We start from the raw sequence: 25,843 nt of genomic DNA, 5'->3' as shown, positions 1-25,843 counted from the left end.
CCTGACAAAGTTAATTAGGGGCAGGAGATATGAGAGGTCTCAGGAGGGAAAGGATACTGTTCTAAGTGATTGGTGTGTACTGCCTCAACTTTTGTGTGCTGTCTCATTTAGTCCTCACTATCACCCTGAGACAGACCTTGTTATTAATCCCCCTTTACAAGTAACATAGCTAGAAAGCCGCTAAGCTCAGCTGAAGGAGAGGAAAATCTGAAAGATCATAGAATACTTCTTATTCAAAAGCATTTGGTGAATGTTAGAAAGCACCCAAGACATAATTTTAGATAGAATATAATATTGAGTGACAACTGACTGAAAAAAAACTGTTACAAAGCAGTGATCCCAATTTTATAAAAAGTAGGTATATTCACTTATATGCATATTAACTAAATACACAGAAAAGGCTTTACCCCCAAAATGCTAATAGTTATCTCTGGGTGATGATGACACATGACTTTGTCTTTGGGCTTTTCCGTAATTTCTAAATGCTAAACAATAACCATCTATTATCTTTAGAGTGGTGGTGGGGAGCCCCAGAAAGTGCTCTCTCCAAAATATTAAATAACTTGTCAGAAAGTAAGGTCACCTGGTCCCCGAAGAGTTAGCAAAACCAAGGCTGACTGCTCCAAGAGGAAGTACATCTAGCTGGCCAGCCCGTCTATCTATCCATCCACCTACCCAACCTTCTACCTGTCAATCCATATTGTTGCTGGTGCTTTAAACATTTTTTTCCATAGCATGGGGAGCTGCAGAGAACCATCCTGAGACGGGGACAAGGCAGGCATGGACAGAGCTCTGTCTAGGGGCTGGAACTAGTACCAAGTTTCCTGTTGGTCAGCTGCCCCTAAACAGCTGAGCAGCAGAGGCAAAAGGGAGTGAACATTCCTCTGTCACTCAGCAGCTCTGTGTGACCATGACAGGCTGGTCTCAAGACTTACCGGGCGCTTGGTGAGGTCCCAATTGTGGATGATCCTGGCCGGAATCACTGAGGCATCATCTTGGTGGCAGATGTCACAGTAATAGAGGCCAGAGAAGGCACAGAGCTTAGGTCGTACATATGAGAAGCCGATCTGCCGGGAGCAGCCTGGGGAAATGGATGGTGGGAGAGTGAGCAGCCGCAGGGCCAGTCAGCTCTTGAATAACACAGAAACTACTATGAAGTAAAGGACCAGCTATTTCATCTTTTTTTATTTTTAGAAAAGTACAAAGATGAAGACACTACCACTCACAGTCCCAACACTAAGAATCAACACTATTAGTTAATCTTTACAATAAAACACTCTAAAAATCTTCACCACCTTAGAGCTGAAGAAACTGATGCTCAGAGAGGTTAAGAAACCTCCCCAAAGTTACAAACTAGGGATTCGAGTAGGGCATGGTTGGTTCCAAAGCCCCGATTCTCTCCCATTACACCTAGCTGCCTTTATTCCAAGTCCCCAGTGCTTGCCCACCAGCGCCAACCTTCTTCAAGTCCATCTCTTTCCTGAAATAGAAACAAGTTAGGGCCTCAGAAAGCAGAGAAGGAGCTGAGGAGGTGTGGGCAATCACAGGGAGTGGGTGGGAAGCCAGCAGTAGACAGGGCAGTTTGGACACTGCCTGGTGCCGGCTTGAACCCAGAGCTGCCTGATACCTCGGGACAATGGTTAGGGCCTAGCTTTAGCCCCCTCTGTTGGAGGCCCCTCCAGAGCAGGGGGCAGTGGTAGTGGTAGTAGGGTAGGTCCAGGGCAAAAGCAAAGGGCAGGCACAAATTCTAAACACATGCCCTGCCTCCCACAGGGGCTGAGGAAAGAGTTCCTTCAGGTTTCTGCTTATCAGCTGTCTCACGCTGATCTTAAGAGAATCACTGGATTTTTTCCAAGGTTCCATTTTAGTACCTGCAAAACTCAGCTATTTCATGGGGGTTATTACAAAGTTTAAATGACAGGAAGCTTTGAAAATACCCTGAAAATTATGAATTGCAACCAAGGTACCAGTGGTCACTGTCTGTCTGGCTACCGGGCTGTGCGTGTGGGTCAGAGAGGAAACATAAACTCCTCAGTTTCATGGTCCTGGCTAGCAGCAGATGAGCACCATGGTGACAGCTGCCCCCAGCCAGGATTCACATCCACAGGCGGGAACTCCTCACAAGCCCAGAAGTCCCTTTGCCTCCTTCCGGAGCCTAGTCACCACAGGCTGAGAAACAAAGTGTGAGTGCTGCGGACTGGCAGGGGGGTGAGTGGTTACAATGTTCTGTGCAGGAAGCTCTGCCCTGCCTAGTGTCTCTCATCCTCCAGGGGTGCCAAGTGCAGACTACCTCCTTCCAGATACCCAGAGGTTTCCCCCCCCAATACCACAAGCTCTACCCAGCAGGACAGCTCTAAGCAAGGCTCAGCTCATAGCCAGGTTTCAGCTTTGGTATTCTACAGCAGGGCAACCTTTAGAAAGTTCTCCTGGAGGACCCCCATGGAGACAGAAATCACTGTTTGGGTGGGGGGAGTGGGAGGAGCTAAAAATGGAACATGAACAGTGGAATATCATGCAGCCTTGAAAAATAGAAGCGAGGGTGGGAGGGCCTATGGGGTCCTGGCTAAAAGGACAGGTCAGAACCGGGACCTGATGGTCAAGATTCTAATTCTGGATCTACCACTTACTAGCTGTGTGAACCTGGGACAAAGTACTTACCAATTCTGTAACTCAGTTTCCTTGTCTATAAATGGAGATAATAGTAGCGCCTATCTCTAGAGAGTGATTGTGAGGATTAAAGTAGATAATACAAATAAAGCATTTGGCTAACACAGAAGTGTTGGATTTGATGATCAAAATGATATAGCAGATGTACTGATTTGGAATAATATCCATTAAATATTATTAAGTAAGAAAAAGCAAGTTGCAGAACACATACAACTGTATTCTCTAATATGCTGGCCATGAGCCAAAAGGGCCTTTTAAATTTAAACAAATTTAAATTAAATAAATTTAGGCTTCAGTACTTTAGTCACACCCATCACATTTTAAGTAGTTAGTAGCCACATGTGGCTCACAGCTACTGTATTGGACAGCACAGATACAACACATTTTCGTGATCACAGAAAGTCTACTGACGGTAATGAATACCATGAGCCCATTTTTGTAAATTTAAAAACTTGTGAGCATTTGCTTATAATATTTGGAAGATACCACGATCCCTGCTCTAAAAGAAGATGATAATCTAGTAATATGATAATGAAGGAGAGAAGTGCTTATTCCCCTGGAATGCCCTGAGCAGTGAGTAGCAGGCAGCTGAAGCTGCCACCCACATGTTCTACCCATCAGTTGTAGGTGGCAGGAGGTGGGTGGGGGGGCTACTCATGAGCAGAGGTATTGGCCCAGTGAGTGCTGTGGGGAGGAGAGGCTGCAGGGAGAGCCTCAATTGCTGCACCATTCCCAGGGGTGGAAAGAGGCACACAGGGAAAGCCAGGAAGGATGGAGTGCCTAAATTAGGAGGCAGAGTGCAGATGACAGGCTGGGTTGGTGGGGGAGCAAATGGCACCTGCGCAGAAGCAGCCCTGGGAGTCAAGGCCTTTCTCTGTGGGGATGGCCACCAGGTACTGCAGCAGGAAGCCATTCTCCCGTGTGGCGAACTTCAGCACTTCCTGACAGTTTTCATCCAGACTCCCACCGAGAGTCACTGCCTCCTCTGCTGTCTCCAAGTAGGATGCCAAGACATTGCGTACTAGATTCCTCCACAAGGCAGCCTCCTCGGCATTCACAGCCTGCAGCTTCAGGACGGCCTTGGCCATGATGATTTTGAAGAAGGATGGGCCCCCGAGACTTGTGTCTGGTAGGATATCTCGGATGGTCTCAATTCCATGGCTGTCACTTAACATCTTTTCATTGTTTCTCACACGGAAGCATTTCAGAGACTCCAAGGACAGGGAAAAAATATAGGTTCCAGGTCCTGTCTGCGTACAGGTACAGAAGGGATTCTTTAATAGTGTCTGGCTCTGGAATTTGGGCAGATGCCCAATCAAACTACGTGCCCTGGAAGGCTTCTGGTTCCAAGAGTGAGTCTGAGTGGGAGGGGAGACCACTGGGGGCAGCCTCAGGGGCGTCATCAGGCTGCTCTGGGTACTGGATGTTTATCCACTCGTCCTCCTGTTGAGGCCGGCACTTCTGCAGGGCCTCCTGTACCCGGTCCAGCCAGTCCTTAGCTTCATCCTGGGAGGAGGCCCGTAAAATCAGCTTCTTGCCAGAGAAGACCAGCTTGAAACGCCCATCGCTGTGGGCTGGCCCCGCAGACTCACAGTGCAGTAGGGAGCAGTTCTCCACACAGGTGTGCTCCTCATTGCTCAGGTAGAGGCGGGACTCCAGAGGGGAGAGTTCACAGAAGAGTTCCTTCCAGATTCCCATTGCCCCCCGCCGCTCCAAGGTGCCCAGCTTCATGAGGCCCCGGAATGGATTGGATAGCCCTGGAGGCAGAAAGAAGCACTTTAGACAATGGGCGTGGCCCTCTACCACCCCCAAAAACTTCTGTTAACTGATGTCCTGCAAGGAGGTAGGGACAAAGTGATGGCCACCAGAACATGGGCCAGCCAACAGGGCACTGCCAAATGGGATTCTAAAAGCTGGATGGGAACATATATTTGCCTCCACCCCATCCTTACCCTCAGCAGTTGACTCTGCTTCCTATATTTCATGGAGATACTAAATGCACCCAAAAGATGACCTCCATATGGCCCCTCACTGTGCCTTCCAGCATCTGTACTCAGAATCTGACTTCCCTCCTGTCATTAAGGAGAAATGGTTGTGTTCCTGTCTGAGGCCACCCTGTCCACTTGTGCAGGAATTTCCCAGCCCTCCACCCGTCTACCCCAGCAGCTTGCTCAAGGACAAGTACTTCTCTCCAACAATTTTCCCATTTCCTCTCCCATGTTGCAGATTTCACCATTCTCAACCGGATCATTCCCACCAGCATAGAAATATGTAATTTCTCTCATCTTTAAAATACCTTTTTTGAGTGTACTCACACTTCTAATTACCACCCACTCTATTTCTCTGGCCCTGTTTACAGAAAAATCCTTGAAGAGGTATCAAAACTCTGTCTCTAATTCCCCTGCTCCTTTTTCTTCGTGAATCTCCTCATTCCAGTGAAACTGCTCTTGTAAAGACCACTAATGCCCTTCATGTTGCCAAATCCGAAAGCTGATCCCAGATCTCATCTTGCTTGACCATCAGCAGCCATGGAGACACAGTTCTCCTTCCCTCTTGAAACACTTCCTCCACTGGCCTCTGAGATACTACTCTCAGTTCTCTAATGTCATGGCCAGTCTTCTGTCTCTATGCCTTGCTCCCCTTCCTCTTCCTGACCTCTAAATGTTGGTAGGCACTAAAGCTCAGTCCTGGGTCCTCTTCTCTTTTCTGTTGACAGTTACTTGCTGGCTGATCTTATCTACTCTGGGGGATTTAATATCATCCATATTTCAACAAGTCCCAGATTTTTATCTCTAGCCTGGACCTTTCCCCTGAACTTCAGATTCTTACATCCATCTGCTCCAAGTATGTCTAATAGGCATCTCAAACTCCATGCCCAAAAAAGGAATTTCTGATTCTCTCACTCCAAACCTGTTCCTCCTTTAATACTCCTTATCTCATAAAAAGGGATACTTCATCCTTCCAGTTGCTTGGGAGGATGTTAGGAGTTATCATTCATTTTCTTTCTTTTACACTCCATACTCAGTACACTGGCAAATCCTATTGGCTCTATCTCTAGCACATTTCCAGAATCCTCTACTACAACACGGATCTGTTCTACCGTCATCTGTAGTCTGGGTTATAGCATTAGTCTTCTACTTGGTCTTTCTTCCCCTACAATCCTAGAAGCCAGGATGACCTTTTTAAAAGATAAGTCAGATCATGTTCCTCTGCCCCAAACTCTATAATGGCTGCTATCTCCCTCAGAGCAAAAGTTAAAGTCCTTTTGGTGGCCTATAAGGTCTTCCATTATTCGGGCTCATCAGCTCTTTGACCTCATGTCTAATCACCTCCTCCCCAGCTCTCTGCTCTGGCCACTCTGCCCCTCCCACTGTTTCCTTACACTTCAAGCAAGTTCCCATCACAGGGCCTTTGTATTTGTTCTTTCTGCCTAAAACAAACAGATTGCCTCATGTCTCCATCCCCTCTTCCTTCACATCTTCACAAATGTCACCTTAATAATGAGGACATCCCTGGCCATTCTATATGAAATGGTATGATCCCCACTTGGGTACTCCCTGATTTACTATCCCTCGAGGCACTTTTTGCCAACAGTTCATACTAGACACTTAGTTGTTGTTTTTTTTTCTTATTTCTTGTCTTTATTTCCAGTTTCTCCCTACTAGAATAGAAGTTCTATGAAGATAGGGACATTGCTTTGTTTCCTGCTGTGTTTCTAGCACCCAGAACAGCACCTGGTACATCACAGATGCTCAATAACTGTTGAATGAATGAATGAATGAATGAATGAATGAGTGTGTGAATCCCTATGTACCCCATACTATACTCTGCCACCAACCAGGGATTCCAGAGGACACACAATACTCCCTCTCCTAGCCTGGACTGGCCTTGGAGATTTCAAACTATTATACAGACAGGGTACCCCCAGGCCCTTAAAGGAACCAGTCTCCCTAGCCCTCAGGGAGCCTGATAGCCTAGGCATGAATCACACCTTCTGTAGCATGGTTATAGACTGCAACCATTTCAAGGGCTGAAAGTGAAACCTAAAAGAAGCCATATAAAGCAGGGCTTTAATCATACTATCCAAGCCAGTACCCCACAAACCTGGCTAGAATGCTCTGCTGGGTCACAACAAACAGAAAATGAGTAAAAAGATTAAATCTGGAGTATTTTTTTTTAAGGAGGTTTACAGACCCATTATAGGTTACAGAAAAATTAGGTTATGATTATTTAACACTCTTCTGGAATTTCACAGGGTGTACTGATCAAGTTGGCTTCCTCATAAACAGCACATAATGGACATGAAACAAATAGCAGATCTGTTCAACCCTTCATATGCTTAAAGTTGTGAAATAAACCATCTAAGATAAAAATCTTTGGAAAGAGCTGCTAAAACACCTGAGGCTTCATGAGAGTGGGTTTTCTCTGGGCTACAGAACAGAATCAAGCCTTCTCTACTATAATCATACATTTTATAGAGTAGATTTAGAGAAAGTATTTTCCATTTCAATATACAAGAGTATTTTGTACTCTGTAGGTAGTTGAACATTATTTAATTAAGATTTTATAAGAAAATATAGCCCTTTCCATGACAGGCTTTTCTGAATTCCTATCAGAAAGCATGACTGCCCCTTATTATTACATTTTCGGATGAAGTTTTCTTGTGAGAACATCCATCCATTTGATAATGTTAAAGACGGAGTGGCCGCAGCTCCCCTCAGGGCTGCTTTCTGAAGAGCACTGCCCTGAGCATCGAGGCGGCCAGGAGCCCTCGCGTCACCTACCCATCTGCCTCCGGTGCACCACCCAGAAGTTCTTATGCTCGGGTACGGGGGCTGCCCTGGTCTTCCTGCTTTCCGGGGAAGGCACACAAGCTTTGTCTAAGGCCCCTAGAGAGTGGCTTTTTCTTGGCCCTTGAGAAAAATGCCTGCGGAGACCAGGCCTTGACTCCAGAATCCCTGTGGAAGAAGCCACAGAATGAGCTGAAGGAGTGTCAGGGAGTTGTTCCTGGGAAGGCCGGTAGAAGTCATCTTCAGAAATCCAGTTCGTGTTTTTCTATTGACAAAGAAGTAAAGACATAAGTGTTTTTCATTTGTTTCATTTTCAATTTTTAAGGTTTTTAAAGCATCTATAAGATACAATTCACATACCATAAAATTCACTCAAAGTGTGCAGTTCGATGGTTTCAGTATATTTACAGGGTTGTGCAACCATCACCATAATCTAAACTGAGAATATTTTCATCACTCTCCAATATTAGTCACTCCCCATTTCCCCATTTCCCGGCCCTAGGCAACCATTACTCTACTGTCTGTCTTTAGAGATTCTCCTATTCTAGATTTTCATGAGTGGAATTATATAGTACATGGACTTTTGTGACTGAGTTCTCTCACTGGCAGGTTTTCAGAGTTCATCCCTGTTGTAACATGCATCAGTACTTCAATCCTTTTTACTGCCAAATAATATTCCATTGTATGAATATACCACATTTTCTTTATCCATTCATCAGTTGAGGGACATTTAGGATGTTTCCACTTTTAGGCTGTCATGAATAATGCTGCTATGAACATTCATGTACAAGTTTTTGAATGGGCACATTTATTTTCTTTTCTTAAAATTAATTATATTTGTTTATTTTTAATTTTGGTAAAATGCATATAACATAAAAATAATTTAAGTGGACAATTCTGTATAACTTGCACCACTATTTCCAGACCTTTTTCATCATCCAAAATCAAAACTCATACTCATTTACTAATAACTTCTCATTCCCCCATTCGCCACCTCTGGTAACCACTATTCGGGTTTTCTGACTTTATGAATTTGCTTTTCTAAGTATTTCATGTAAAAGAAATCATACATGTGTCCTTATCTGACTGGCTTATTTCACTCAATAGGATGTCTTCAAGGTTCTTCCACGTTGCAGCATGTACCAGCATTTTATTTCCTTTTAGGCTGAACTGTATTCCATTGAATGGATATACCACATTTTATTTATCCATTCATCTGTTGATGGACACTTGGGTTACTGCCACCTTCTGGCTCTAGTGAATAATGCTGCAATGAATACTGGTGTACAAATAGCTGTTTGTATTCCTGTTTTCAATTCTTTAGGGTATATACCTAGGAGTGCAATTGTTAGGTCATATGGTAATTTTATATTTAACTTTCTGAGGAACCAACAAACTTTTCTACAGTGGCTGCACCATTTTACAATTGCCCCGATGCACGAAAGCTACTATTTCTCAGCACCCTTGCCAACGTATACTCAATTTTTTAATAATAGCCATTCTAGTGGATGTGAAGTTGTATCTCACTGTAGTCTGGATTTGCATTTCCCTAATGGCTAAAGATATTGAGTACCTTTATATATACTTATAGGTCCTTTCAATATATCATCTTTGGAGAAATGTCTATTCAAATCTTTGTCCCAGTTCTTAATTGGGTTGTTTGTCTTTTTGTTGTTGAGTTGTAGGAGTTTCTTTTTTTTTTTTTAAAGAAGCAGAATGTTTAAGGTGCCTGAAGTGGAACTCCTTTGGTAGAACGTTTTCAGGTCTGCCGGACTAGTGGGATACCCAGTCTACACTTTTCTTCAACCCCTCAACTTCTTTTTCTCCTTCTCCAACTTCTTCTTCTGACTGAGAGCTGTGGTCCCAGCTGGTATGCATTTCCGCATCAAACATAATCTGTCCATTTTCTTGTGTGGAAGGGCTGTCACAATGAGAACAGCCCCTTGAACTACTCTGTCCTGTTCATGTTGTGCATCCAGAAGAATCTTCTCCATGTCTCCACTGTGGACAGAGGATGAGGAAAGCACATATTCCAGCCCCCCATTTTCCCTACTGCCATTATCATTACTATCGCTGCTGTTCATCAGAAGCCTCATCCAGGAACTGTTGAGGCTGGCTGGCAGTGGCAAAGGCTGTTCACATTCATCGCAGTTGTTACGCAGGTGCGGTAGCTGTTCAAATAAATGAGAAGATATTGTTGGACGCCTGTAAAAGCTGCGGTGGCAGCAGGACTGTCTCTGGTTCTCGGGCAGCAACACATTATAATAGCAGCCATTCTTAAAGGTGTGTGGTGGTATCTTGTATATCTTGGGTATTGTAGTCTTGATCTGTATTTCCCTTATAGCTAAAAAAATGATCATTTCTTCATGTGCTTTTTAGCCATCTATATTTGCTCTTCAGAAAATTGCATATTCATATCTTTAGTCCATTTTATAATTGGGTTGTTTGTTCTTTTGTTGTGTTGAGTTGTATGATTTCCTTAAGTATACAGGATATCAAACCTTTTTATCTGATGTGTGATTTCTAAATATTTTCTCCATTGAGTTGGCTGTCTCCTCACCTTTTTGACAAAGTCTTTTGAGGCACAAAAGCTTTGGATTTTGAGGATTTCCCATTGATCTAGTTTTTTTTCTTTTGCAGTCTGTGCTTTGGGTGTAAAGTTTAGGAAGCCACCTCCTATTACTAGGTCTTGAAGATATTTCCCTACATATTTTTCTAGGAGCTTTATGGTACTGGTCCTTTATTTAGGTTTTTGATCCACCTTGAGTTGATTTTTGTGGAGTGTTTAAAGAAAGGGTCCTCTTTTCATTCTTTTGGCTATTGGTATCCAGTTCTCCCATGCCCATTTAATGAGAAGACCATTTTGCCCCAGTTCAGTGGATTTGGGAGCTTTGTTGAGGATCAGCTGACCAAAGATTTAGTGGTCTACATGGCTATGTCCTTCGTATTTTAAATAAAATATTTCCATCAATTTGTGGTTAAAATTAAAAAAAAAAAAAGATTCAGTGGTCTATTTTTGCACTCTCAATTCAATTCCACTGGTCAAAAATTCTATTTTTGTGCCAGTATCATGCTTTTTTGACGACTGTGGCTTTATGGTAAGTTTTAAAATCAGGAAGTGTTAATCCCTCCAACTTTGTTCTTCTTTTTAGGATGCTTATGGCTAATTGGGGTCATTTTCCCTTCCAGATGAATTTGTAACTAGCTTTTCCAAGTCTTCATAGTAGGTTGTTGGAATTTTGATTGGTACTACATTGAATCAGTAGATCAATTTGGGTAGAATTGACATTGTAATCATATTTAACCTTCCTATCCATGAGCAGGGAATATCTTTCCACCTATTTAGATTTTTTAAAAATTTCTTTTAGCAATGTTATATAGTTTTCTGTGTACAAGTCCTTTATATCCCTAGTTAAGTTCATTCCTAGATACTTGATTCTTTTAGTTGCTATTTTGAATGGAATTTTCTCCTTAATTGACTCCTCAGTTAGGTTACTGCTTGTATATAGAAACATTACTGATTTCTGCACATTAATTTTATATCCTTAAAGTTTTAAATTTGATGAAGTCCCATTTATCTATTTTTTCTTTTTCTGTCTGTTTTGGGTGTAATCTTTAAAAACCCACACCTACTATCAGGTCTTGAAAATGTTTCCCGATTTTTTTTTTGTAAGAGTTTTATAGTATTAACTTTTATATTTAGATCTTTGATCCATTTTGAATTAATTTTTGATTATGGTGAGAAGTATGGGTCCACATTCCTTCTTTTGCATACAGATTTCCAGTTTTTCTAGTACCATTTGTTGAAGGGACTATTTTTTCCCCACTGAATGGGCTTGCCACACTTGTCAAAAATCAACTGGCCATAGATATGTGGATATAACTCTGGACTTTTCAATATTCTATTCCATTATTCGATATGTCTATCTTTATGCCAGTACCATACTGTTTTAATCACTATAGCTTTATAATAAGTTCTGAAGTCAGGAAGTGTGAGGGCTCCAACTTTTTCTTTTCAAGATTGTTTTGTCTATTTGGGGCCCCATGCAATTCCATATGAATTAGAGGAATGTCTTTCCTATTTTTGCAAAAAAAAAGGTTGCTGAAGTTTAGAGAGGGATTGCATTGAATTTGTACATCACTTTAGGCAGAACTGACATCTTACTAACATTAAATCTTCTCATCCATGTTACCAGATGTCTTTCTATTTATTTAGGTCTTCTTTAATTTCTCTCAGCAGTGTTTTGTGGTTTTCAGTGTACATGTCTTTCACTTACTTGGTTAAATTTATTTCTAGGTATTTTATTGTTTTAGAGCTATTGTAAATGGAACTGTTTTTTTAAATTTCCTTTTCAGATTGTTCATTAATGGCGTATAGGAATTCAACTGACTTCTGTGTGTTTATCATGTATCCCACAACTTTGCTGAATTTGTTTATTAATTCTAGTAACTTTCTTGAAGATTCTTCGGGATTTTCTATATATAGGAACATAACATCTGTGAATAGGGATACTATAACTTCTTCCTTTTCAATCTGGATGCCTTTTATTTCTTTCTCTTGCCTGACTGCCCTAACTAGAACTTCCAGTAAAATGCTGAATAACAATAGCGACAATGGGCAAACTTACCTTGTTCCTGATCTCAGGGGGAAAGCTTTCAGTCTTTCACCATTGTGTATGATATCTGCTATGGGTTTTTCATAAATGTCCTGTACCATGTTCATGAAGTTCCCTTCTATTCCTAGTTTTCTGAATCTTTTCAATCAAATTGGATTTTGTCAAATGCCCTTTCTGCATAAAATGAGATGATCATGTGTTTTTTTCCCCTTCATTCTAATAATTAATGTGGTATATTACATTGACTTTTTTTATGTTGAACCATCCTTCCATTCCTGGAATAAATAAATCCCACTTGGACTTAGTATATAATCATTTTAACATACCATTAGATTCGTTTTGCCAGTATTTTGTTGAAGATTTCTTTTTTCTTTTTTTTTTATTTATTCCTAAATATTTTATTCTTTTGGTTGCAATTGTAAATGGAATTTGTTTCTTGATTTCCCCCTCAGATTGTTCATGATTAGTGTATAGAAACACTACAGATTTTTGAATGTTGATCTTGTAACCTGCCACTTTGCTGTACTCGTTTATTAGCTCTAGTAGTTTTGATGTGGATTTTTCAGGGTTTTCGACATATAGTATCATATCATCTGCAAACAGTGAGAATTTTACTTCTTCCTTTCCAATTTTGATGCCTTGTATTTCTTTTTCTTGTCTAATTGCTCTGGCTAGAACTTCCAACACAATGTTGAATAATACTGGTGATAATGGACATCCTTGTATTGTTCCTGATCTTAGGGGGAAAGTTTTCAGTTTTTCCCCATTGAGGATAATGTTAGCTGTGGGTTTTTCATATATTTCCTTTATCATTTTAAGGAAGTTCCCTTGTACTCCTATCCTTTGAAGTGTTTTCAACAGGAAAGGATGTTGAATTTTGTCAAATGCCTTCTCTGCATCAATTGAGATGATCATGTGATTTTTCTGCTTTGATTTGTTAATATGGTGTATTACATTAATTGATTTTCTTATGTTGAACCATCCTTGCATACCTGGGATGAATCCTACTTGGTCATGATGTATAATTCTTTTAATGTGCTGCTGGATTCGATTTGCTAGAATTTTGTTGAGGATTTTTGTATCTATATTCATTAGAGAAATTGGTCTATAGTGTTCTTTTTTTGTAATATCTTTGTCTGGCTTTGGTATGAGGGTGATGTTGGCTTCATAGAATGAATTAAATAGCTTTCCCTCTTCTTCAATTTTTTTGAAGAGTTTGAGCAGGATTGGTACTAATTCTTTCTGGAATGTTTGGTAGAATTCATATGTGAAGCCACTGGTCCTAGACTTTTCTTTTTGGGCAGGTTTTTAATGACTGATTCGATTTCTTTACTTGTGATTGGTTTGTTGAGGTCATCTATTTCTTCTTGAGTCAAAGTTGGTTGTTCATGCCTTTCTAGGAAGTTGTCCATTTCATCTACATTGTTGTATTTATTAGCATAAAATTGTTCATAGTATCCTGTCATTACCTCCTTTATTTCTGTGGGGTCAGTGGTTATGTCTCCTCTTCCATTTATGATCTTATTTATTTGCATTCTCTCTCTTCTTTTTGTCAGTCTTGCTAAGGGCCCATCAATCTTACTGATTTTCTCATAGAACCAGCTTCTGGTTTTATTGATTTTCTCAATTGTTTTCATGTTCTCAATTTCATTTATTTCTGCTCTAACCTTTGTTATTTCTTTCCTTTTGCTTGGTTTGGGGTTAGTTTGCTGTTCTTTTCCAGTTCTTCCAAGTGGACAGTCAATCCCTGAATTTTTGCCCTTTCTTCTTTTTTAATACAGGCATTTAGGGCAATAAATTTCCCTCTTAGCACTGCCTTTGCTGTGTCCCATAAGTTTTGATATGTTGTGTTTTCATTTTCATTTGCCTCGAGATATTTAGTGATTTCTCTTGTAATTTCTTCCTTGACCCACCGGTTGTTTAAGAGTATGTTGTTGAGCCTCCACATATTTGTGAATTTTCTGGCGCTCTGCCTATTATTGATTTCCAACTTCATTCGTTTATGATCTGAGAAAGTGTTTTGTATGATTTCAGTCTTTTTAAATTTATTGAGACTTGCTTTGTGACCCAGAATATGGTCTATCTTTGAGAATGATCCATGAGCACTTGAGAAAAAGGTGTATCCTGCTGTTGTGGGGTGTAATGTCCTATAAATGTCTGTTAAATCTAACTCATTTATTGTAATATTCAAATTCTCTGTTTATTTATTGATCCTCTGTCTTGATGTTGAAGATTTCTGAATCTATATTCACAAGTGATTCTGGTCTGAAGTTTTCTTTTCTTGTGCTATCTTTATATTATGGCTTTGACATTAGGGTAATGCTGGCCTCGGAGAATAAGTTAGGAAGTAATCTTTCCTATTCTATTTTTGGGAAGAGTTTGAGAAGGATTGGCATTAAATCTTCTTTAAATGTGTGGGAAAATTCAGAGAAGAAATCATCTGGTCCTGGACTTTTTCTTCATTGGGACAGTTTTAATTACTGATTCAATCTCTTCACTTGTGATATAAGGCTGTTGAGATTTTCTATTTCTTCTTGCATCAGATTAGGTAATTTGAATGTTTCTAAGAATTTGCCCATTTCTTCTCATTTTCTAATTTATTTGCATGTAATTCTTCATGGTACCCTCTTAAAATCCTTTTTACTTCTTTCAAGTTGGTAGAAATGTCCCTACTTTCATTCATGATTTTAGTTGTATCTTTTCTCTCTTGGATTTATACCTAGGAGTGGAATTGTTAGGTCGTATGGTAAATATGTTAACTTTTTGAGTTATTGCCAAAGTTCTTCCAAAGCTACTGTTCTGTTTTAGTTCCCACCGGTGATATCTTTTAGATTATTGCCATCTTGGTGGGTGTGAAGTTGTCACTCGTTGTTTTGATTTGCATTTCCCTGATAGTTAATGATAGTGAACATCTCTCCTTGAGCTAATTAGTCATTTGTATATCTTCTTTTGAGAAATATCTATTCAAATTCTTTACACACTTTAAAATTTGGCTCATTTGTCCAATTTACCCATTTTTCTTTTGTTTCTTTTTGGTTTTGGTGTCATATCTAGGAACCCATTGCCTAATCCTAGGTTATGAAGATTTACACCTATTTCTTATTCTAAGAGTTTTGTACTTTTGCATTTAAGTCTATAATCAATTTTGAGTGATTTCTTCTTTATAGTGTAAAGAAGGGGTCCAACTTCATGTGGCTATCCAGTTGACCCAGAACCATTTGTTGAAGGAACATAGGGTTTTGCAACCTTGCTTGTGGGATTTGTGATGAGAAAGATGGGTAGGACTCACAGTTCTCACTGTCTGCCTCTGGCTCTGTTCCCCACTTGTGAGCAGGCCCTGAGAGCCCAGGCAGTCAGGGTATGCCACTTTCCACTCCCCAAGTCTGGAGGTGCTCACTGGCTAGGGGAAGTGGTATGGGTTTGGGGTCAGTGGGGCTTGTGGGAATAGATTCTAGTTCTGTTTTTCACTCGTTCTAGCCTTCCCTGCCTTTCTGTGCTTAAACGTGGGAGAACAGAAGCAAAGCAGCTGGGTGGGCCACTCCAAGTAGCTGACTACAGATGGAAAGTCAGTCATAAAAGGGGTGGAACCAGCCCACTTCTTTCGTTAAGTGCCACCAACCTCACCCTGACTTTGTTATTTCCAAGCTCTAAATCAAAGCTGCACTCTTTCTCCCTCTAGGCAGGGAAGAGGAGCTAGGCTGGGGCTGTCCTGGAAGGACTGGTCGGGACAGTTTCAGCCATCTATATATTACAAGACCCCTTAGGCCACAAGTGATGAGTTTTGAGTGAGGCACTTGGTGAGAGGCCTCACAGAGCTGAGCCTCCAGAACTTCCTTTGCGGGGCCTTCGGAACTGGCAGGTGCTTCCTTCTGTCAGTGATGTGGTGAGGTATCATCCAGGGCAGTTACTGGGGACTAGCTACAACACCAGATTCTGAGCACAGCTTGTCTAGGTCAGCAAGACACAGAGGGCCAGCTCCCTAGCAACCACTTAGCCTTTCTGGCAGGCTCATGGAGCCTGATGCACACACCTGGGGAACTGTGTGGCACTCCAGTCCCTGTCAAAGGTCCTGATGGGAAAATTACTGTTTGTTTAAGATTCACTGGCTTTTCCCAGAGCTTTTCCTCACCCATCCCCAGCTTATACTCTCCCAATCCCCAGCTGGGTTAGGGACCTCTATTATGTTCAAATGGAATTCCATGCTTTTCTCCATCCTAGCACTTCTATGGCTGTTTGGAAGTTTATTTATTTATTTGATATCTCCAGCAAGCATGCCTGGCACAGAGTTATACATGATGAGGGAATAAACCTTGACTAACCAACTATCTTTAACATAAAATAGCAAGGGTGGGGTAAGGAAACTGGAAGGAAGGAGGAGGTGAATGGAAATTTTAAGATTATGTATGTCCACTGGTGAGGGTTTCTTTCTCCACTTAGAAGAGAGGAACTACTAGGAAATGTTCAGACATAGCCCACTGACCACAGTATCAGCCAGCAAGACATGACACTCTAGGAAAAACCTCCTCTTGTTCTCTTAAGCCACAGAGACAGCGAATGGGAGCACTGATGCCCAGAGTGTCTGCATTTGGGGCTAGAAAGAGCTCTGCTGTGTGACCCCTGTCCCTTCCCCAGGGTCCCCAGGTATGAAGGGAGGGGAAGGGAGAGAGGGAGCAGGAGTGAGAGCACCAGAGCCACTGTTTCCTCCTTCCCTCCTCTCTTCCTACCATTACCCTACCTGCTTAGCCAGTGCTACACATCTGGTCAGCTCCCTGCCCTTTTAACAATGGGGAAAAATCACCAGGCTCTGCCACTGACCAAGGATCTGAACCAGAGCCATGGATCCAAGACAGAGAAATGCCAACTTGAGCAACTAGCGGTATCACTTTACCATATATAACAACAGCTAAATCCCAGAATGGAGTCTGGCTAAGGGTGAGATGCCACGTCTCTGGACCCCTTTTAAAAAAGTACTTTTTGATCCAGTCTATCATTGTTATGCCAAGCAAAGGGTCTACCTGCACCCTAACCAGGGGAGGGGAGCACATGTCCTAGGCGGTGGTCCATGGGGACGATGATTGGGACCAAGTCTGAAAACTGAGACTGCCCTCTGGGAGTTAAACTATGAAACCAGCTCACAAGTCCTTGGATGCCAGATAGGCCAAGTCACTCCAGAGAGCTGCCCCCACCTCCCTGAGACTTTCCTTCCTAGCACTTAACACCACATTTATGATACAGGTCTGTCCTTGAAGGATGCTGCTCCATCACTGTACCCTGGCACCAAATATGGTGCTTGGCTCATAGTAGATGCTTCTTACTGCATCAATTAAAAAAAAAAATTTTTTTTTTGTAAGAAAGACTGAATGACTGTCAGACCTGTAAAATTTGACAATGATCCCAATATCCTCTCTCACAAAATGTTAAATAAAAGGCCTATGACTAAGTTATGGGAGCCCAGAAAGATGTGGACCACAGAGGGGGAGATGCAAGTCATATTCCAGCACTGCCCCAGGACAGTGTGAGCAGGCAGGCTTCAGAGTGGGTGTCCAGTGTTTCCCCTGGGTGGAGGAATAAACAAATTGGTGCAGCTCCCCTGTGGAGATAGACACAGAAAGAGGAACAGCATCCGGGATGCTAACACTGGACTCACAGCACCAAGTGCTTTGATTCCACATACCCCAAGCAACCTTTTAGGAATCAAAGTCCTCTGAGGCCAGTAAGAAGAGAGAGTCTGTCCTGGTCAGAGCAACGTGACCACTCTGTCCACAGGATGGTGCACTTGTCAGTGTCAATTTATAAGTTGGCATATAATATAATAGGCATTATATATTATATAATAGGCATCTTGAGAGCCTATTGACAGTTCAAGAACTATCAACTGCTCTCTCCTAGGTATAGTGCTCAGTGCTGACAATACAGAGATGAACACACCTGGTCCTTAATATTCCAGTAAGGAATACAGAAAATAAAGAAGCAGACAGATAGATACTACAATTTTACATAGTGATGACCATTTTATAAACAAAGTAAAGCAAATAAATAGCAAAGAGAAAAAGGAGCAAGTTGGGAAAGTGGTCCAGGAGGGGGAACAGAAAGGAAGAGCCCCCAGGCTGGAAGGAGCTTTTCTTGCCTAGGGAGTTACAAGGAGGCCAGGGAGGCTGGATTTAGGAAGCAGAGGAAGAATTCTGCTAATGAGTTCAGCTGCCTTGTGGCATAGACTCTGGGACCCTGGCAAGATAGGATTTCTGGAACTGCAAAGCAGAAGCCAGACCCTAGACAGGCATAAACGCAACATGGTCAATACCAGTACATGGCTCTTTGTGGGAGCCCACAGCCATCTTCCCTAATGGACATCTTTCTGCCTCTAATCCAAGCCGAGTGCTGCACAGCCTCTCTTCTTCAATTTTCAGCATGTGTGGACAGTTGCCCAGTCACAACATTCAGGGTCCTATGACATTTTTGGTCCTGAAGCCATCCTCAGGACAATTAAAATGGAGAGTCTGACTTATACGTACATGGTTACAAGATTTATATATTCAGTAAATGGTGCAAAGATCTGTCAGATATCCTTAACCCCTACCTCACACAATACACAACAGTTAATTAAAGATGGATCCATAAACATAATTTTGAAAGGTAAAATGCTAAACTTTCTAGAAGAAAACAGGGGAATACCTTGATAGCCTTGGAGTAGTAAAAAATTTCTTAAATAAGACAACCATAAACAAAAATATTGGTAAGCAGGACATCATTAAAGTTAAGAACTTATGTTCATCAAAAGATACCTTTAAGAGACTTTAAAAACATACAGGAAAAAAATATATATAGGAAGAAGATATTTGCAGTATACGTATATCCTACAAAAGATTCATTATGTCCATAATATACAAAGAACTCTTTACAGATTAAAAAGGAAAAGACACACAACTCAATGTAAGAATGGAACAAAGACTTGAACAGATACTTCACAAAAAAGTATCAAATGGCCAATAAGCAAGTGAAAAGGTATTAATATCATTAGTCATCAGGGAAATACACATTAAAACCACAATGTGATACTACTACATACCCACTAGGGTGGCTAAATTTAAAAGATTGCGGTACCATCAACTAGGATGAAGAACACCTAAAACTCTCATACGCTACTAATGTGAGTGGAAATTAGTAAAAGCATATTTGAAAACTGCTCGGCAATATCTACTAAAGCTAAACATATGCCTATCCAATGACCCAGCAATTCCATTCCTAGGTATATACCTCAGATTCACCAAAAGACATGTACGAGAAGGTTCATGGCAGCTTTCTTCAAAATAGCCAAAACTTGAAAATCGAAATGTCCGTTCATGATGAATGGATAAAGAAAAAGTGGTATATGTGGAAACTCCAGATTCAGAGACTAAACAAGAAAAAATGTAAAATGGTAAAAGACATTGGGTTCCTCTTCAACTCAATGGCTCTCTCAAGAAGATATCTAGGATTGGCTTCTTATTGCCACCTTGGGTTGTCAACAAGCTGGATTCCATTATTCTAGAAAAGTGCTGTCCAATGGAAATATAATGAGAGCCACACCTGTAAATTTAAATGTTCTACAGCCACACTACAAAATGCAAAATTGGGGTTGGGGAGTGGGGGATTAATGCCTGAAAGAGGGTTTCTGTTTGGAGTGACGGGAAAGTTTGGTACTAGATGGTAGTGATGGTAGCAACAACACTGTGAATGTAACTAACACCTTCTCATTGTATACTTGAAAGTAATTGAAGTGGGAAATTTTATGTTGTATATATGTTACCACAACAAAAATTAAAAGAAAAAAATCCCCAGAATTGTACAATCCAAAGAGTGAAATATGGATTTTAGTATGGATTTTAGTTAATACATGTGGCTAGTGGCTGCCACACTGAACAGCGTAGTTCTAAAGCCTAGTTCATACTGCAAAATGAGTTGTTTGAAAGCCTGGTATTTTATAAAAACATTTATTTAATAGTAACAACCTAAGGAGGAAATTGAGGCTCAGTAAGGCCAAGTAACTTTCCCAAGACTTTATGCTAGAAAGCGGTAGTGGTTAAGAGACTCTGGTCAGATGAGAAGGACCTTTGTCTGGTTGATGTGAAGGTGACATGGGAAGTGTTCAGCACAGTACCTGGCTCACAGCCACTACTTCCACATCGAGAAGCATCACTCTACCATTATAATGCTTTTTAATACCATCACCATGCAAGTAAAGAGTAGGTAGTGGGGAGAAAGTAGAGACCACTTGGTCACTAGCTGAGGAAACCTTGCATGAGCTCTGAGATATGTTGCCAAGATCTCCCCACAAATAACTTGTAACACTCACCGGACTGGTAGGTGAGGAAACCACAAGGTTCAGTCTAACTCCACTGTCCTCTGGGGACGACTTCTGGCCACTCCCTTGGCAGCCTGCCCTGGTTTTCTCTCTCACAGGACTAGAAGGCTGCTGGGTTGAGGTGTTCCCCGAAGAGGTAGTTTGGGCAGTGTCCAGCTGTGACAAGTCCAGGGTGCCAGGTGCCTGGGAAAGCAGGTCCTGCTTGTGGCCACCACCTGGAGTCCCAGAGGATGCTTGGGCAGGGATGGACTCTGCAGGCACATCAAAGTGCAGGTGTGTACTGGTGCCCAGGCCATGAAGGGAGAGCGAGGCTTGCAGTGCAGGAGTCTCAGTTTCTTGGCTCAGTCCATTGGTTGGCACAGAGTTTACATGGGCTTTGCTGAATTCTGACAACACCCTAGAAGTTTTTAAACAAAGAAACCCGTGTGACTGGTGGTTGGCTAGGATGCCCAAGGTTACTGAAGTAGTGGCAAAAGTGGAAAACTCCTGTTTTGTGATTTTAAAAACCCTTTTAATTATCCATTGCACTCCATCACTCACACACAGCCCTCCTCCTCTATACTCACCACCAAGGGATTCTTTTCAGGCAGGACTTTGCAGATTAGGTTGGTAGGTAAGTGGTGAAGTTCAAGATCTCAGGTGAAAAAGCTCACATAGCAGAGAAAGGACTTGAGAAGAATGGGAACTGATTAGCTTTCTAGGAAATACCTCTCCAACCCCTTATTCTGGGGCTCAAGCATTCTCCCACAGGTATAATAAGCATGCCTTTTACCTTGTGAACAGGCTAACGGAAGGCGAGGAGAGTTTATTTAGCCAAACAAATGGTTGCGCGGGCAATCATTTCCCCAAACACCATCTGTGGTAGAGCAGATAGGCAGAGTGAGTCTAAGAGCTGGCTCTCCGACAGAACATGCCACTGAGGCACCAAGACTCCACTCTGGGATATGGACTTAGGTGAGTAAGGACCATGCAGGTTTTCTAAGTGGGGACCTATTTTGTTTCTGGAACAGTAACTGGAACAGCAGGCTGGGGGTGCAAGGGCTGGTCCACCTCAGAGACAGACTGGGTGTTGCTATAAAACGCTGCTAGAGATCAGTGTCCACAAGGTGTAAGAGGGTGTATATAAGTATACACGGGGTGTGTTATTACAAATTCCCTCCAATGGACTGGCTCTTCCGCCCCCTCCATGGTGCCTCCCAGAACTAGAGGGGGCCAATATTACTGCCTTTGTTCACACACACACACACACACACACACACACACACTGCAAAAACGTATTCCTAGGCCTTCTGAATGTGCACTGGTTAGTGACCGCACTTTATCTATCTGAGGATTCTGAAAATCCAAGTTCCATTTCTGAAATAACACATTTGCTGTCTCTTCCTGCGATTTATGAAATTAGGGGAGTATTTCATTGATAAATCCAGGTTCAGATGGCAACAAGCTGTCTGGAGCCCAAAATTTGCATACATCTACCCAAATCGCTTAGAATGGGCCCAAAAGACATATTAAATTCTCCATAATTTGGGCTTAGGGAAATGAAGATTTTAGAACTCAAGTTGCTTACCTGATTGTCTTACCACTAAGTTCTGCTCCTACCTACATAATCATAATAATCTCACAACAGTCTTTCAAGAAATTATAGTAAAAATAAGTGACCCTCCCTTTATCCAGTGCATGGGTAGATGAACAATAAAATGGAGACGTGCATGAAAAAAAAATATGTCAGGAATATGGGGAAAAAACACCCCTATGTAAACTATGGACAGTAGTTATAGTACTACTTTAATAATCTTTCATCAACTGTAACAAACGTAACTACTGTTAAAAAATAGAATTACAAAAAAAAAGTGTTATCATCAGCTATAACAATCTTCCACATCAATGCAAGTGATGGTGGTGGGGTGGTGTATGGGAATCCTGTATTTTATGCATGATTGTTCTGTAAAACCACAACTTCTCCATTAAAAAAAATTAAAGTTGGACCCCTATCTTACATGATATAAAAAATTAATCAAAATGAATTGTAGACCTAAATGCAAGAGCAAAAACCAGAAAACTCTTAGAATAAATATAGGTCTAAATCTTCATGATATTAGATTAGGGAATGACTTCTTAGATATGACCCTATAACACAAGCAACCAAAGAAAAACATAGATTAATTGGACTTCATCAATATTAAAAAAGTTGTTGTACTTCAAAGGACACTAGCAAGAAAGTGAAAAAAAGACAACTTATGGAATGAGTCAGAATATTTAGAAATCGTATATCTGATCAGGGTCAAGTATCCAGAATATAAAAAAAATCTTACAACTCAATAATAAAAAGACTAATAATTCAATTAAAAATGGGGAAAGGAGTTGAAGAGATATTTTTCCAAAGGAGATATACTAATGGCCAATAAGAATATGAAAAGATGTTCAGCATTATTAGTTATCAGGGAAATGCAAATCAAAACCACAATACTGTACCACTTATCAATCACTAGGATGGCTACTATAAAAGACAGATAAGAACAAGTGTTGGTAAGAATGTGAAGACACTGGAACTCTCATACAATGCTGGTGGAAATGTAAAATGGTGCAGCTGCTTCGGAAAACAGTTCGACAGTGCCTCAAAAAATTAAACAGTTACTTTACAACCCTGGGATTCCCCTCCTAGATACATACCCAAGAGAACTGAAAACAGATGTCCACACAAAACCTTTACACAAACGTTCAGCATTATTCATAATAGTCAAAAGACGGAAACAATGCAAATATCCATTATTAACAAAACGTGGTATATCCATACAATGGAATATTATTTAGCAATAAAAAGGAATAAAGTACTGATACATGCTATAACATGGATAGGCCTTGAAAACATTATGCTTAGTGTAAGAAACCAGACACAAAAGGCCACAAATTATATGAGTCCATTTATATGAAATGTCCAGAATTGGCAAATCCATAAAAACTGAAAGTAGATTAGTGGTTGCCAGGGCTAGGGTGAGTGGGGATGGCAAGTGACTGCTAGTGGGCATGGAGATTCTTTCTGGAGTGATGAAAATGTTCTAGAATTAGACAGTAGTGATGGCTGTGCAACCTTATGAATATACTAAAAACCACTGAAGTGCACACTTTAAAATGGCAAATTTTATGATATGTGAATACATCTCAAAAAAGAAAAATAATAGGTTGTCAATCTGAGGAAGGCATAGAGAGGCTGTGGAGTAATTACAGGGGTGGGCAGGCAGGTGCTAGTCTTTGGTCGAAGGTCTCCCTCTAAAACAGACTGATGAAAATCAAGGGGTGCAACTTGTAGGCAATGTTGAGGTCTGGATACAAAGAGTAGTTTCCTACAGGCAGAAAGGGAAAGAACATGTGCCAACCAATTGTATGTGTCCAAACCACATGACAGAACATACCTACCTTTTGAAATGAACTAGGAAGGCACATTTTTAATAAATGTCACCTCTGAGGCCCCAGGTTCTCATGGCTGCTGGGAGGTGATGTGGTGAGTGATTAAGAACAGCAGCTCCTGAGTTCACCTGGCCTCAGCACAGGGCTGTGTCAGATGACAGGCTTTTAAAGTCCATGGATCTCAATTCCCTCATCTCTAAAACAAGGCTGGTAACAGCACCCATCTTTTATGACTGCAACAAAGATTAATGAGATAAATGAGATAATACAGGTAAAATGCTTTTTAATAGAGTGTCTGGCACAAAATGGCACTGGGAGTGGCCAGGAAGGTCCTAAAAAGAGGCTGATGGAACATGGGTCTGACAAAGTAAATGTTAATAACAATTTGTTACTGTAGTTGTTTTCATTATTATTGAAAAGATTATTTAGCCACCATGGCTACAAATGTAAAAATTTGAGGAAAGGGAGAGGAACTGCATTACAGAATTACTCAAAAGCTAACAAATTAATGACCAATTATAAACGAATCCTAATCTATAAAAATATTTTAATGACAAAATAGGGGCGGGCCGCGGTGGCTTAGCGGGCAAGAGTGCTTGCCTGCCATGCCGGAGGACCCCGGTTCGATTCCCGGCCCCAGCCCATGTAAAAAACAAACAAACAAACAAAATATAATAAAATAAGAAAATGTTTAAAGATGTTTCCCTTTCTTCCTCCCTTCCTTCCTTCCATCCTTCCTTCCTTCTCTGTCTTTCTTTAAAAAAAAAAAAAAAAAAAAAAAAATATACTGCATGTTAGAATGAGTGAGTGACTTAATGCCTAAGAAAAAGTCACCAAAGAGCAAGAAGCTTGTCTGATAGATAACCAGAATTTTCACCAATCTAAAACCAGGGTCAAGATGAAACAAAATTCACACTGAGGAATAGCAGAGCTTCATCAGAATCATACTAGACTTCAGGACCCACACATACACGAATAATTGAATAAAAAGCATGGTCTAGAGAATCTGGATGACCACCTTATAAAGTAGTCCTGCCAGTCTTCCTGAACCTGTGGACTGTTGTGTTGATGGTACATGGTACTATTTTGCCAGTCAAGAGCCACTTAGAAAAGCACAGAGGTGGGCTGCATATTCCAAGAATCATTTCTCCCAATGCAATTAACAGCACTGAATTAAATATTTGAATGTGGCTGAAGAGGGGAAAGTCTATGGTTGTATATATGTTACTAGAATAAAAACACAAAAAAACAAAACATCAAAGCCGTAGGACTGTACCACACAAACAGTGAATGGTAATGTAAACCATGGACTATAGTTAATAGTGCAATTACAAAAAATGTTCCTTTATCAGTTGTAACAAATGTACCACACTAACACAAGGTGTTAATAATAGAGAGGTATAAGGGAACTATGTATAAATTTTATGCATGATTTTTTTGCAAACCTACAACTTCCCTAATAAAATAAATAAATAAAAAGCAGAAGAAAAGGGAGCTTCATGAAACAAGAAGCCTAGAGAGAAAGCTAGCAGACACTGTCATGTTCACCATATGCCTTTCAGATGAGAGAGAAACATTGAAAGTCATCAACCTTTTGAACCAAGGTATCTTTTACTGGATGTCTTAGATTGGACATTTCTATAGACTTGCTTTAATTTGGACATTTCCATGGCCTTGGAACTGTATAAACTTAATAAATTCCCCTTAAAAAAAAAATCATTTCTCCCAGGGGAAAATTCGATGACAGTATCTGACAAATAATATCAACCAAAGGTTTTGCAGATTATATAGTATTGGGAGAACTGACATCACAAGGCACCCAGTAATAAAATGACAATATCACTTACTGAGTACCAACACTTACCAGGCACTATTCTTATTACCTTACATTATGTTGATTAATTTAATCCTCCCAGCATTCCTTTAAAGAATTCTTATCTCCATTTTATACATAAAGCTATCAAGGTCAGAAAGGTTGAGTACCAAGGCCACAAAGGAGGCAATACGAAGACACAGGCAGTTTG

At 40.9% G+C, this 25,843-nt stretch overlaps 1 protein-coding gene and 1 pseudogene across 1 annotated transcript in view; both read right to left on the bottom strand.

The window, feature by feature from the left end:
* Nucleotides 1–25,843, bottom strand: part of PLEKHM1 (pleckstrin homology and RUN domain containing M1) — a 146,104-nt gene that overhangs the window by 15,158 nt on the left and 105,103 nt on the right. The window contains 5 exon segments of the mRNA XM_077164066.1: nt 936–1,081; nt 3,506–3,906; nt 3,908–4,424; nt 7,452–7,722; nt 20,406–20,811. Of these exon segments, the coding sequence (XP_077020181.1) occupies nt 936–1,081; nt 3,506–3,906; nt 3,908–4,424; nt 7,452–7,722; nt 20,406–20,811 (1,741 nt within the window).
* Nucleotides 8,538–9,954, bottom strand: LOC143685851 (BCL2/adenovirus E1B 19 kDa protein-interacting protein 3-like pseudogene; annotated as a pseudogene).

Source organism: Tamandua tetradactyla, chromosome 6 (genome assembly GCF_023851605.1).
Source record: "Tamandua tetradactyla isolate mTamTet1 chromosome 6, mTamTet1.pri, whole genome shotgun sequence".
Lineage (NCBI taxonomy): Eukaryota > Metazoa > Chordata > Mammalia > Pilosa > Myrmecophagidae > Tamandua > Tamandua tetradactyla.
The sequence above is the reverse complement of the archived record's forward strand: the minus strand, read 5'-3'. Positions and strand labels throughout refer to the sequence as shown.